The following is a 15283-nucleotide window of genomic DNA, read 5'->3' on the forward strand; positions in this document are numbered from 1 at the left end:
CATGTTTAGGTATAAAATTATTTTGAGGCCCTTTTGCAGTTGCTCACCTGTACTGCTTTTGCCACTGTAATTCAAATTGCAACCTCATAATTTATTTACATAAAGCATGTAGGTCTCTTCTTCATGACTGATTTTAACACCAGAGACAGAAAATTGGCAATATGCAAAGCCTTAGCAACCCAATGGTACTGTGTACCATTTTCCTTTGTTTTGGAAACTTTTAATGTTGTTGGATGTATTAAAAATCTTCCTTAATAGAGGGAAATTACTCTCAATGGATTAAAAATCTTCCTAAATAAAGGCAAATGACTCTCAATGGTTGAGTTAATAGTGCACTCAAAAAAGTTGGTGTGAAACCAATAGGAAAATTTCTGTGGGGTGAGGATATCCCTCCCTATTTTTCAATCTCTTGGCTTTTATGTAGGGTATCTGTTATGCAATGTTTTGACATGGGCCCCATCCACTGTTAATATTCCTGCGGTGGGAAGCCTGCCAGTGTAGGTCAGCTGCAGATCTGCTGCAGTGTGTACCTGGTATAAACAAAATTACTAGGATGAAAAACTGAGCATGGGAAGCTTGTGATTCTGTTGACCCTTTCAAAAACACAATATATAGCATCCCTGAGAAATCATGAGAAGTAATCAGAGGAATGTGTTACAAATCTGGTATTTAAGTTCAGACCATCATTTGACTGCGTGTTACACTGGTTTAGACTGAAGACCCTGGTATTAATAGCAGACTGCACAAAAACCTTGGAGATTTTTTTACTGACTTTCCAGGGAAATCCTGAAAATTTATTGGAAAATAAATTAAATGTAAGTAACTAGAATAAAAAATGGATTGGTCTTGTGATATAGCAAAATGTTTTCATTCTTAGCTACTATTTTCAATGCCTTTTTCACAGAATAAAAGAATATTTAGGGTTAGAAGGGATTTCTGGAGATCATCTAGTCTGATCTTTTCCCTGAAATATACTTTGAGTTGAAACTGAGCATATATACTTTTGTTTAGAAGTAAATGTGTCTGGAGAAAATGTGTTTTGATGTTGCATTTTCCTGATATTTTGAAATGACAAGAGCATATAAATGCTGTTTTTAATCAGCTGATATCACAGAATTTACTAGGTTGGAGAAGACCTTTGAGATCATCAAGTCCAACCTATGACCTAACGTCACCTTTTCAACTGGACTGTGGCACTGAGTGCCACATCCAGTCTTTTTAAAAACACCTCCAGGGATGGTGATTCCACCACCTTCCTGGGCAGCCCAGTCCAGTGCCCAATCACTCTCTGTGAAGAACTTCTTCCTAATGTCCAGCCTAAACCTCCCCTGGTGCAGCTTAAGACTGTGTCCTCTTGTCCTGTCTCTGTTTGCCTGGGAGAAGAGGCCGACCCTCACCTGGCTACAGGCTCCTTTCAGGTGGTTGTAGAGAGCAATAAGGTCTCCCCTGAACCTCTTCTTCTCCAGGATACACAACCCCAGCTCCCTCAGCTGCTCCTCACAGGACTTGTGTTCCAGACCCTTCACCAGCTTTGTTGCCCTTCTCTGGACACCCTCCAGCATCTCAACATCCTTCCTAAACTGGGCAGCCCAGAACTGGACAGAGCACTCAAGGTGCGGCCTCACCAGTGCCAAGTGCAGGAAAGGAATCACTTCCCTGGTTCTGCTACACTATTGCTGATCCAACCCAGGATGCCATTGGCTTTCTTGGCCACTTGGGCACACACTGGCTCATGTTCAGTCTGCCATCAATCAGATGTTGTGCACTGAAATATTTTTGAGTGAGTTAAGTACAAAATGTTCCCCTGAGATTAGACACTGGAGAAATAAGCTTCTAGTGTTGTCTGACATAAGAGTGGCACAGGCCAGTGTGTGTTGCAGTGTTTGTGGGGTACCCAATTAAAAATACTCTTCGCCAAAGGAAACTTGTGAATCCAGTGGCAGACATGTCATGTAACTGGGAGGACATATGTGGGAGAAGGGTGGGGCTGGCTCCTCTTGCTCTGAAGAACCAAGAGCTCTGTGGACTGCAATGCTTCTCTCTTCAGGTGTCACAAATACAAAAAACCTTGCAGACATGAAACACGGGATGGATGACCCTGATGGACACAGATTCAGGTACTTGAAATTTCTTGTGGATCATGGCTGATTAGGGACTTGGATACCAAACACAAGTGCAGGCATCCTTGTTGGGCCATGCAGGTAGTCCTTATGATAGCTAAATTCCAAGCTTCAAATGCCACCCCAACTCCAAGTGCATCAAGAATTTTAAAGCTTTGTATGGGTATAGCCTGTGGTTAGGCAAGAGGCTTCCTATTCAAACAGACTATGCCACAGTTGTTGACAACAAATATTCAGCACCTTCCTCTAGTGTATTAATGGGTAGGAGGCTGATGAACTGTGTGTTTGATTTATTGGTGCACTCTGTATTTTTATGTTTCTGAGTTTTTTTCCCCCTCTCTCCCACAGTTCCACAGGTTGCTCTTCCCATGTTAGTCAGAAAAAGCATACAGACAGACTTGTCAGTTTAACAGTCAATGTGAACAGTAATTATAGCACTAGGAGCAGAAAGTATTACAATAATTCATTTTAATAACATGTTTATTAAGTCATAACAACAACTATAAACAAAAGTACCATTCAACTCTTTGCAGATATATGAACTTACTAACATCAAATCTTTACCAGAATCACATATTCTTACAGGTGTCCCAGACACAACATTAACTTTATTAAGCAAAAGTTCATAAATAGTAAAAATGTCCTCTGTTTCACATTGCAGCGTTCCTCAAGCATGTACGTACAAGTTTGGAGTAACTTTTCCAAATCTATGTGTCATAAACTTCCTTAGCTGTTTTAACAACCATAGAGATGATTTTTTTTTGCCTGCAGCAAAGCCTTTTGTCTTTGAGCAATCTACAATTAGTATCACTCTCAGCAGACATGAGAGTTCATTGCTGAAATGAAAGTGGTGATGAAACACAATACAATATTATCTGCTCATAGCTTGCCTACACACTCTGCCCTCATTATAAATCTTTCAGTTATAACACAGTCTCCCAAGAACAATATATCTCCCTTATATGAGTTCTTTATCTGCACTACCTCTCTTTGAAGATCTTAAAATGGTTGGCCTACAGCAATGGAGATATTAGACGTAGGGTGGAGTGTGTTTACAGTCAGTTCTTTTCCTTTTTAATATTTACACAGTATTTCTTAAGGTTGCTACAATTTATGAATCATGTACATTGACAAACGTTTTCTGAAATGTTCACAGTGCAGTATTTTGTGGCCTAACCAAACTTTGTAAATGTCATTAAAAATAAACTTTTTATTTTAATATAAAAATAGAATACTTTATGTGTTTACACCAACAAACCCAGTTCTATCCTATTCTAAACAAGCTATACAGTAGTATGCACAGAATTCCACAGGAACAGAAATGACATATGATGTTTGCCCTAAAGTTACAGTACCCTTCCCTAATGAATGGAAGTTTTATTTACTATCTCTTTTCAAAACTGTTTCTCTGGTTATAACTTAGCATTAAAAGTAGGTATCATAATTCACTGGGTTGTGTGATCTAAGAAGAGAGTAAAGAGGGCCTAAAGCCATTTCTTCTTTTGATCAGTCTTCTCTGCTCTTCAGGGCTGGTATGAAGAAGTTACTGATATGCTTGCTATGGTGGTGTCTTTTTAGGTCAGGGCTGCCTGCAACACTTCTGCTCTTTACTCACCTTTGTTGGCAGCTCCACCCAAGGGTAGCTGGCAGAGCTTCCACTGCTCACCAAGTGACTCACCAGACAGCAGCCTTCAAGTTTTCATTCTCAGAGTGATTCATTCTTTATTGAAAGAAATGGAGGCTTTGCATTTTTCAGCAAGAGATCTGTTGCTATAGGCTGTTTGACTCAAAGAAATGGTTGAATGTTGGAATAATGTTGATAATAGGAATGCTTTAAGCTAGATGATTTTTCCTTTGTTTTTGTACCATCTGACTATACCAGAGAACTGGTGAGACTGACATCGAATCGGAGAATCATAGAATGGCCTGGGTTGGAAGGGACCTTGAAGATCGTCCTAATTCCAGCCCCTCTGCTGTGGGTACATTGACGAATGTTGAACATTCCAGGGATGGGGCATTCACAACTTCCCTGGACAACCAGTTCCAGTGCATCACCACCCTCACAGTAAAGATTTTTTTTCCAATATCTAATTTAAACCTACTCTCCTTCAATTTAAACTCATTGCCCCTTGTTCTGTCACTACATGCCTTTGTAAACAGTCTTGTTCCATCTTTCCTGTAAGTTTCCTTCAGGCCACAATTGGGTCACCCCAAAGCCTTCTCACTACCAGGCTAAACAATCCCAATTCTCCCAGCCTTTCCCCACTGAAGAGGTACTCCAACTCTCTGGTCATCATGGTTGATGTCCTTCCTGTGATGGGGCCCCAGAGCTGGATGCAGCACTCCAGGTGGGGTCTCACCAGAGTGGAGCAGTGGGACAGAATCCCCTCCCTTGACCGGCTGGCCACGCTGCTTTTGATGCAGCCCAGGATACAATTGGCTTTCTGGGCTGGGAGGGCACTTTGCCTGCTCATGTCCAGCCTCTCATGAACCCCAAGTCCTTCTTGGCAGGGCCGCTCTGGATCTGTTCATCCCCCAGCCTGTATTGTTACAGGGGTTTGCCCTGACCCAGCTGCAGCACCTTGCACTTGCTCCTGTTAGAACCCATGACATTCCCACCATGCCACTTCTTGAGCTTGTCCAGGTCCCTCTGGATGGCATCCCATCCTTCAGGTGTGTCAGCTGCACCACTCAGCTTGGTGTCGCCTGCAAATCTGCTGAGGGTGCACTTGAGCCCTTTGTCTATGCCATTAATGAAGATACTAAATAACACTGGTCCCAGCGCAGACCCCTGAGGGACACCACTTCTCACTGATGGCCATTGGGACTCCGAGCCATTGACCACTACCCTCTGGATGTGATTGGATGTGACTGTCCAAACAATTTCTTATCCATTTAACAGTCCACCCATCAAATCCATCTCTCTCCAGTTTAGAGAGAAGGATGTTGTGGGGGACAATGTGAAAGGCTTTACAGAAGCCCAGATAAATGGTAGCTGGTAGCCCTTCCGTTGTCCACTGACGTAGCCACTCCATCCTAGAAGGCCACTAGGTTGGTCAGGCAGCACTTGCCCTTGGAGAAGCTGTGCTTCTTGAGTTCTGGTGAAGGACCGCCCTGTCATTCATGTACCTTCTAGGAGGACCTGTTCCATGACTTCCCAGGCACAGAGGTGGGGCTGACAGGTTGGTAGTTCCCAGGGTTGTTCTTTGTTTTCTTCTTAAAGATAGGTACACTGTTCCCCTTTTTCCAGTCACCTGGGACTTCCTCTGACTGCCATGACTTTTTGAATATCATGGAGAGTGGCTTGGCAACTGCATCAGCCAGTTCCTTCAGGACTCTGGGATACATTTCGTCCGGTCCCATAGACTTGTGCACATTCATGTTCCCTGGGCAGTCATGAACCTGATCTTTGCTTACAGTGGGAGGGGCTTTGCTCTCCCAGTCCTCATCCTGTCATACATCCACTCAAGAGGTGTGGGAAGAGAGGTTGCCATTGAAGACTGAGGAAAAAAAGTTAAGTACCTCAGTCTTCTTCTCGTCCACCAGCATTGCTTAACAGAGGGGGAACACCTTCTTTAACCTTACTTTTCCGATTAAAGTACGTGTAGAAGCCCTTTCTGTTATTCTTTGCATCCCTTGCCAGGTTCAGTTCCAGTTTTGCCTTGGCCTTCCTCACCCACTCCCTACACAATCGTACTTTTCTATACTTATTTTACTGCACATTTCTTGATTTTGATTTCTGTTAAGACACTGACCATGAGGCTGGCTATCTTGGCTGCCTAGGTTCTTAGAAACCTTGTTGATGTAGTTCAAAAATCCAGAGTTTGTCCCATGTGGGATGAAAGTACATTTTAAACTCTTGTAACTCTCATTGCTTTTCTTGGCCATTTGTGTGAAAACCATTTCTGCACTGCTCGTTATCCTAAAGTACATGCACAGTAACAGTCCTTCCAGCATATTGATTGATATTCTACTTTCATGGCATTAATGATGAATCTTTGTTCTTGGGTCTGAGCACACATTAATGACAGTTTGTGGGAACCAGCTCTGGGTGGTAGCACACCACATTTCCATTTGGTAAATTGATGCAGTTCTCCAAATACTTGGAAATTACTGTGATGGTTTATGGAATCCCGTATCCTTAAACAATATGATATCGTGTCCTTGTACTAGTGCAAGTTGGGCAACAACATAAACATGTGCAACAGTGTTCTCACAAAGACCGGGCAGTAAAAACTAGTGGACAAAATGTTTTGCTTTTTGTTCATACAACTAAGAATGGATTTTCCTCAATTTCAGACATACCCGTCATGTGTCAACATCCATGTCTGTGTTGTCTTGTGATGATAAAAGAGAAGGATAGGGAGCAATGCACTTCACATTGACATAAGTAGCATTGACATGAACATAGTGTTCCCCAATAAAAGTGGAGAAGATTGTTGATATTTTTGAAACAAGTTCAGAAAATGCTGGACGCATCTCAGGTTTCGGATGCCAGCACTTCAGCATGACTTCATACCTGCCATTCAAATAAAAGAAGTGTTCAATTATGAAATCACATAAAAAGAAAAAAACCCCAACCCTCTCTTTCAGTCTCAATTACTATAGTACCAGAATCATCAGCATTTGCACAAGCCTTTGCAAACTGTTTACTTACAGTGGATCAGGGCAGTATTCAGGTTGCAGCAGCCTTCTTCCTTGTAGTAAGTAAACAGTTATATCAAAAGAATTTACATCAGGATAAGGTGGTGCCCCTCGTGTCATAAGTTCCCATAACAATACACCAAAGGACCACTAAGAAAACAAAGAAAAAACCCAAAAAGTTAAAGGGTTGGAGGCATTTACATTTCTGTTTTAGAAGATGGTTTGACAGATTTAAGCATTCAACTGCATGGATTTTCCTTTGAAAAGTTGTTTTACTGCATTCAGCTTTCTTTTAAGTGGGCTAATAAATGCTGTAGGGACTTGAGGAGTCACTTAAATAAGAGCCAGAGAATCTCAACTAAGTAAATTAAAGAAAATAAAAGCCCATAGGCCTGCTACTTTGCTGGTATAAATTGGCAGACCTCTTTTGAGGTTAATGGAGCTCTGCCAGTTTACATGAGCTGATGATCTGACTAACTCAGTGCAAATATGTGCTGAAGACAGTATACACGGTGAAAATTCTATGCATCACAGGTTAATCTGAATCTGGATTGAAAGGAGAGCTAAAATACAAAGCAATCCAGCCAACTGACTTCATCTTAACAATATTTTCTTCATAAATGGCCAGGTAATACTTGAAATTGCTGTAGGCACCCAGTAAGTATTTATAAAGCAAATAAAGTATTTTGGAGAACTATTAACTTTTACAAGTCTCCATGTTAACCTGTTCTGTCAAGCTTTCCAGAGCCCCTCCTATAGCAGGGTTCAGCTCCAACCTAGCTTCTTGGAATGTCCTTACTTTCCCTTGGAACAGAGTTAAACCCCTAATTTTTCCCTGAGCAGTAAGATATAATCAGAACAACTTCTTGCTTTGTGATTGGGACAAATGCACTTTCTGCATGTAGAAAGAGTCTTTTATTCTTATGTGAACTAAAGTTAGATTCAAATATAAGTTTTGATTTGGAGTTGTTTCATTAATTAAATATTAGAAAGATGCCTCAGGCAATATAAAAGAAATAAATAGGTGATACAAATATGGTTGTACATTACCACATCTGACTTTGTTGTGAACTTCTGAGTTTGTAAACTTTCTAAAGCCATCCATTTCACTGGCAGTTTAGCTCCTGTTTTATTGTGCACACTGTAGTATTCTTTATCATAGACATCTCTAGCAAGACCAAAATCAGCAACCTTGACAGTAAATTTTTCATCCAACCTATGGAAATGACAAAAGGTATTATTTGCAACTGAGCAGGCCAAGATTTACTGTGATGGTGGATTATAATGACTGACTTACATTTTTGAGACTGTGACTTTGGATGGCAGTACTTTATTTTGGATCTATGAACTAATGTTACACTGAAACAAAAAGTGCAGCAAAGTATATTTGACACCCATTTAACACAGTGAATGAACTCAGGAAATGACCAATACTGTATTAATAATACAATTTGAATTATAGTTATTTTAGAACAATTGCTGTGTATAAAAAGATTTTTGCTAATAGCCTATACATCCTGATTGAATGCTACATCATTTCTTCCATAGCTGCTTTTTCTTCTGTATCCTTAAAACCTGCTCATCCAAGTCAGTGCATCACCTTTCCTACTTACTCTCAGTTTTCATAAAGAGGGATCCATCATTATCTCAGTGACTGCCTTTATGCAATAATGTAGTCCTGTAATTAAGGATGAGTTTGGTGTCTGTTCTGGGGGAAAATGATGGCATAACAAAAGTTCTGTTGGGATGACATCTCAGCCATACCAGAAGACCTCCCTAGCTTTGCTTCTTAGGCCTAAGCTTGGTATTTGTCCTGGTAAGTGGCACCGTTGTCACAAACAGATAGAGTGTGGGTATTGGCATGTTCAAGCCTATCTTTCATTGTATGTGCAGACCTCGTCACAGCAAGCACTTCCTTTTGGGCTTCTTTACAGGATCACACAGTCACAGAATGGGTGTGGTTGGAAGGGACCCCTGAAGATCATTTGGTTCACCACTACCTCCCCTGCTCAAAGCAGGGTCAGCTACTGCAGGTTGCTCAGAACCATGACCAGGTGGGTTTTGAATATCTGTGAGGATAAGGACTCCATTACCTCTCTGGCAACCTGGGCCAGTGTTCAGTCATCCTTACAATAAAATTTCTCCCCATGCTTAAATGCAATTTTCTCTATTTCAATTTGTGCCCACTGCCTCGTGGCCTGTCCTTGAGCACCACTTAGAAGAATCTGGCTTCATCTTCTTTAATCCACCATATCAGGTGTTTATACATATGGATAAGATCCCCCTGAACCTTCTCTGGGCTAAATGATCCTGTCTCTCTCAGTGTCTACACATGGCATTTTGCTGTCTTGAATTGATGAAGTTTCTGTCTGGACAACTCTGGTCCGTTGAAGTCCCACTGCATGGGACACAATCACCTGCTGTATTTACTGATGTTATAACTTAATCTGATGAAGGAAGTAGGAGGGAACTTTGTTGGGTCTTATGCCATAGCAGGTTTCTGCACCTCTTCCAGGATAGTGGAATAGAGTTAAGAGTCCCTGAGGACTATATTTGCATGCTGGCTTCCTTTCTGATAGACATCACCACTGTGGCAGGGCCTGTGCTTTCTGAGTGTTGCATTGCACAATGGCCACTGGGGAAAGCGGGTCTTGTGGCAGAAGCTCTCCAGGCTCTGAAGTGCTGAACCCTACAGAAGTCAAAAGCAGTCATTCAGTGGTCATGTGAGACACCCTGAGAGTTCTTTCCTCACCCAAGGAAGAGACAGTAGGCCAAGGGGAATGTCCTGTTGCCACTATTTGGACTTTGATTAGATTAACTAGGTCTTTTGTTAAGTAACCCAATGGATTTCTTCTTAGGAAATCTGAAAATCATGTTGCTTGTGGCTTTTTTCATCCCTTACAAAACCAACACCTGTAAGAAAATGTTCTTTTTCAGAGGCTCTTCAGCTGCACAGGTGTGCACCTTTGAAAAAAGAGTAAGATATCTGATGTCACAGATGATGACCTTTTTGCAGCCAGAGCTCCAGTTTACGATGTGCTAAAAATAAACTCCAATGTTTAAGGCTGTGCCTCATTAATTCACAACATTGGTGATAAATCAGCATAATCATATTGGCAACTCCTGTATCAGTTTGTCTTTGTGGGAACTGAACTGTCTGGCTTCCCAGACACTAGTAAGATTCTTTGAATGTTAATTTGTGTGCATAGTTGAGCCAAAGTAAGCTCATACTTATGTAATGAAAGACTACTGTCAAGAGGTCTCACTGGTGTTTCTTTGTGCTCCCGTTTTTCTCACAAAGTTCCCCTGTGTTCCTCTCCCTCCTGGTTAGGTGTGGCAGCAGAGACATTCTGCTTCTGAAGAGGCTGGGTGGAAGCACAGCAAGTTGAGGCAACAGCAGTTTAACTTCCCTTAGGAGATGCCTTTTAAACTCTAACCAAAGATTTTGAGAGGCTACACGTTCACCTCAGCTTTCTTATTTCTCACACTCAAAAAAAGCTTATGTGTAAGAAATGAGCCCTTAGCAAGATGAGTAGCTCATCAGTATGCAAGACAAACATCAGTATAATTGCAGAGCAATGAAAAAACTACCATCTTTTGACTAAAAAAAAGCAGAATCCTGGAAGCTTTAATTTATTTCATCTCAGTGTTTTACACAGCAGAGTGTGTGATAATGTGGCTGAAAGTAGATGTTTGTACTTACATACAGTTTCTTGCTGCCAAATCTCTATGGACAAACTTTTTACTTGCAAGGTATTTCATTCCTTTTGCGACCTGAAGGCCAAATCCAATTAAATCTTTTACTGTTGGATTCTGTAAAATACAAACATTTATGATAAAATGAATGCAGAAGCTCGAGGATCAGACTGCTTTATGCTGTGACTCTTTAGGTTTTACACACCTCTCCTGACACCAGAATGATCAAGACAGGTTGGTGCTTGTAGTGAAACTGGTTTAAGTTTAGGTCAACTTCTTACCTCCAGTGAGAAAACACACTATAAGAAAACAAAAGAGCTGACAGTTTCCAGAAGAGTAGAGTTTGCAGCATAAGTAGCATAACCTGGCCTGGGAAGTGGAACAGTATGCTGAAACCTCAGCATCACAGATGATACACAAAATTCACATATGTGAACTTCAGAGTGATAGCATGTAACTCAGTAGAAGGTACTAACTATGAACTTGGAGCTCATCAGCTGGGGATGACCAAGAAAAGAGAAAGTGCTATTTGGGACAAATAAGTGCATCGGTATGATGTAATAAAAAAGGCAAATGAGACCTTAGCAGTTACCAGAGGAAGATTTTTGGCAATGATTGTTAACCCCTTCTGCTGGTCAACATGGTGAGATGATACTGAAAATGTTAAATATCAAAATAAGTATAAGCATAAGCCTGTAAATCTTTTATCCAATCATATGACTTGTTATGTAGTAGTAAGGATACCACAGATTTTTTCTTGTTGACATTGCTCTTTATAATTTTATTCTGTGGAACAGTCTGAATCAACTGTGGTCATTATTCTGTTTATTTCAGGAAGGACCATGGCACTATTTACAGACAAGTGGCCTGGTGCTTGTAGAATGAAAAAAGCTCAAATGGGAAGAGGTCCCTACCTCAGAAAGCTTAACTCCTCCAAAAATTTGTCGAAATGCATTTAGTTTTGAATGTACTGGCTATTGTTGCTTGCCATAAAAGCAAGGACAAAATCCTATCGGCTCAGGAGTCACTTTATATTGTCCTAGCGCTGTGAAATAGGTGAAATACTACAGTGTAAAGTGGGCTTACACTGCCTGAGGTAAGACCTGTGATCTCATACTTGAAAGAGAGCAAGTGAGACACATCTGAGGAATCTACAGTCTTTCAATGGAAATGGGGAAGACTGCTGCTAAGAGAGTACTCATAGTTTGTGTAACAGTTCCTGGTTTTCTTTCTTAAGATAAGAAGAAAAAATATTGATAACAAAGGGACTGCGACACTAGCTGGACATGGATGTCCCTTACCTAGCAGTTGGAAGAGCAGATGTTGACAACTGGCACAGCTGTGCTAAAGTCAACAGAGATGTGCCAGTTTAAACCAGCAGATGATTGGGCCCCTTGACTTAGATCTCATAAACACATTTGTTTATAAAGAGGCTTATGGATGGGAAATGAGAAATACTTATTGCTGATAATTTCTGGGAAACATTCTAGAGAGGAATTTGAGGGGGAGGGGAGGGAGTGGCAGTGCTGTGGCTGGGCTTGATGCCAGACTAAGCAAGTGCTAAAGGTTAAGGTGCAGTAACAGCAGCAAGTTGCAGACATAATGTAATTATGAGAGCTTATAACGTGTGGTGTTGGAGCAGGGTGTGGCCAGACTTGCATTGCCATTTGTACCTCACCATGTACTTACGTGAGTCTCATTCCTAATGAAGTTTCGAAGATCTCCATGTTTCATGTATGGAAGAACAACTAATGGGGATCCTTCATTGGGCAAACAGATTCCCAGGAGTGATAGAACATTGGGATGAGTGAAATCTTTCATGATTATTCCTTCTTTCAGAAACTGAGCTACTTCTTCCAGGTCTGTAATCCCTGAGAAATCCAGTAATAAAAGGAATTAATTAAAAGAGACAGAAACAAACTAGGTTTCATTTCTCTACAGCATATCATTGCACAAAAAAGTGATAATGAGAGACTACAGACATGCTCCCCACCTCCCACATTACAACCAGGTCATGTGCATTGGTTTTCCTACAATGACCAAATACAGGCTGTTGGTGATTTTAATTCTGTTTCTCCATTTCTTATTTTGAACGATTTAAAATTGAATAACAACACTTGAGTGAAGTCCTTAATAAATGTTACAGCATCTTCCTGTTTTTCCAGCAGCTTTGCCCACTCTTCAGCAATTTAACTTCCAAACCCAAATCTTCAGTACCCAGTAGAATAAAAAAATGACACTACCTTTCCCTTATTTTCCAGTTTTCTTTTCTTTGTAGAGGAAATATATGGACATTTCATTTGATGTAAAAGTATATGCCAATGTGTTGTGGTAGTCTGAAGTAACTGGAATTGCTCCAAAGATAAATCTGATTCAGCTGCAGCTAAGAATCTTTGTTTGTGAATGTATACTTCGCTGTAGTGTATTGGTTCACCCCAGTTATCTTTAGAATTAGTAGTAATGTCTCACTATTAAACATGTAACTCACTATTCAGTGACTTCACAGCACAATGAATTTTCCTGCTATCGTTATCCAGCAATGTCCCATGGTACACACAGCCAAAATGTCCTGTGTAAAAAAATGAGCAATATTAGTTTTAAGAAGTAAAATTAGCTTTCTGGTATTTTCCACTGGGTAGCAATTACAGTGTAAGAAAGTGATCACACTCCATTTCTGTCCAATTCCCAACACTTGTAATGTATATTTCCTAAGTAACACATAAAACCATTACATAAAACCACCATTGCATAAAATCACCATTACATAAAACCACCATTACATAAAATGAAAACTCTATTTGCAGCATAATTGGTATTTCTTGTCCTAAATGGAGAGTATAAATAATGACAAGGCTGGCGCCACAAATATTTCATGTTCTTGTAATCACTATGCACACAAAACCCATGTCAGCCCATTCCCACCATCTTCTCCTGTGACGTAGATGTCAAAGGAGAGCACCTGGAAGGCACAGGCAGCAGTTAGGAGCCGACATGACCACTGGATTGGTGGTTCCCAGTGATCTGCAAGACCATGCTAAGTGGTACACTGGACTGTACAGACTCGATGCATCTGATGTGTCTGATGGAAAGGACAGCCACTCCGGGCTAACAGTCTCTTAAGGTCTTGCTATTCCATGGAAAATGTTGAATGTTAAAAATGATGTGTTGGCCGTGGATGGTTTGGGAGTTGCTCTACAGGTCACAGACTGATGACACCACTTGGCAGTTTTTTCTACGGCCTAGTTCCAAGTGTAAAATATCACTAAAAGATCATGAGCAAAAATTGCCTTCTTTCTCATGGTCTAAGCAGTGAAATGAACTGCCAGGGACACAGAAATCCTGTGCTTTCCTGCCAAGCAAATGATGTAGTCTACCAAAACCTACTATGAGAAGTCAGGTTAACCAGTTTGGGAAACTGTGAAGTGTGAGCTCCAGGCTCATGCATTAATTTCTCCAAATCAAATTATGTACATGTAGTTGTGGCTTTCTTTCACAGACACTTTTAAAATACTAATATTTGCAGTTAGAAAGTAAAATATTTTTTTTCTTAAGTGTGAGTTCTACAGAGAACAAGACTATCTGATATATTCTACTATGTTCCAGTCCTAAGCTCTGGTCAGAGCTCAGTTGGCTTTGCTTTTGGCTTGAGGTAAAATTAATCCAAAGTTTGTTTTATAAAAGCAACTAAAATCCCATCAGACCACAGATTGCTTGGAGCCTGGGCACAAATCCTAAAGCTTGGATTGGGTGTGTCTAAAATATTTTGGGGTTTGGCCCATTTCTAGTTAGAAAGGAGAAAATTTAAAACGGTTAATTATCTTGGTGTCATTCCAGATATTTTTCAACATTTAAAAAATGGGAAATTACTTGGAGTTTTCCAAAACAAAAAAGAAAAGAAAAAGGCCCACCCTTGCTTTGGGGATGATGAAGTATAATACATAGAATTGAAACACACTGACTGTTTGTTTGATTTGTGACTTTTCCTGCAGAAGAGGCATTAAGAATATAATTTATAGCAAATTTTTTATCAGTATCTTGATACTCAACAAGAGACCTCTCATGCGTGATCTGTAGAAATACTAAAAATCCAGTTTGTACTTTGGTTACTAATATGTACTCAATCATAGAGAGTTTGATAAATGTCTGTAACAGAAATACTGCCTTGGACTATGAAAGGTGAAGGGAACTTGCTTACAAAGATGTAGAGGAATAGGAGCGATGAGAGAAATTTAGAAAAATAGGAGACCTGCTAAATCAGGGACAAAACTAAGGGAAAGTGAATCAGGAGCTACATATTTCTGCAACTGGCATGAGGGAGGAATGAGGAGGAATGAAGAGCATTTGCTGTGAGGAAACAAGCAGAAAATTCCTCAGAGCTGGTGGAAACTTGTGGAGGGAAAAGGGGTGTGGGCATTTCACGTGGGCCACGGGGACTTTCACTGTATACACTAATGACTGCAGGAGTCTCCTGTGTCATGTAGCAATCCCGACAGATAATGGGCTCCATTAAGGTCACTTGTGTTCCTGCCTCAGCATCCCCTGCCATTTAGGTATGTGCCTTAGGTTTCACGTAATATCCTGCGGCAGATTCACTCCTGTACCACAACCTCATGGATCAGAAGCCTGGCTGAGCTTTCTGTAGCCTGGAAAAGGATGAGATTGAGGCAGCTGGTGGGGGACCATCAAGTCCATGAGTTCAAAAGAGCTTCATTAGTTGGTAGACTCCTTTCTCCTGATGGTGTCTTCTCCAACTGATCAAATGCACTGACTTCAAAGGAAAGCCCCTTCATTACCGCTTGATTCAGTGCATGAGATGCAATGCT

The 15283-nt window shown here is 40.7% G+C and overlaps 1 protein-coding gene across 6 annotated transcripts in view; it reads right to left on the reverse strand.

Moving 5' to 3' along the window:
- Positions 1 to 6037: 6037 nt before the first annotated feature.
- MET (MET proto-oncogene, receptor tyrosine kinase) overlaps positions 6038 to 15283 on the reverse strand; it is an 87412-nt gene continuing 78166 nt past the window's right edge. For all 6 annotated transcript variants that reach the window (XM_039571174.1, XM_039571172.1, XM_039571173.1 and 3 more), the window contains 6 exons: positions 12949 to 13029; positions 12150 to 12331; positions 10468 to 10577; positions 7815 to 7980; positions 6778 to 6914; positions 6038 to 6639 (listed from right to left, as the gene is read on the reverse strand). In XM_039571174.1, the coding sequence (XP_039427108.1) occupies positions 6429 to 6639; positions 6778 to 6914; positions 7815 to 7980; positions 10468 to 10577; positions 12150 to 12331; positions 12949 to 13029 (887 nt within the window). In that variant the 3' untranslated portion in view covers positions 6038 to 6428. The remainder of the gene's footprint in view (positions 6640 to 6777; positions 6915 to 7814; positions 7981 to 10467; positions 10578 to 12149; positions 12332 to 12948; positions 13030 to 15283) is intronic.

This window comes from Corvus cornix, chromosome 1A, assembly GCF_000738735.6.
Source record: "Corvus cornix cornix isolate S_Up_H32 chromosome 1A, ASM73873v5, whole genome shotgun sequence".
NCBI lineage: Eukaryota > Metazoa > Chordata > Aves > Passeriformes > Corvidae > Corvus > Corvus cornix.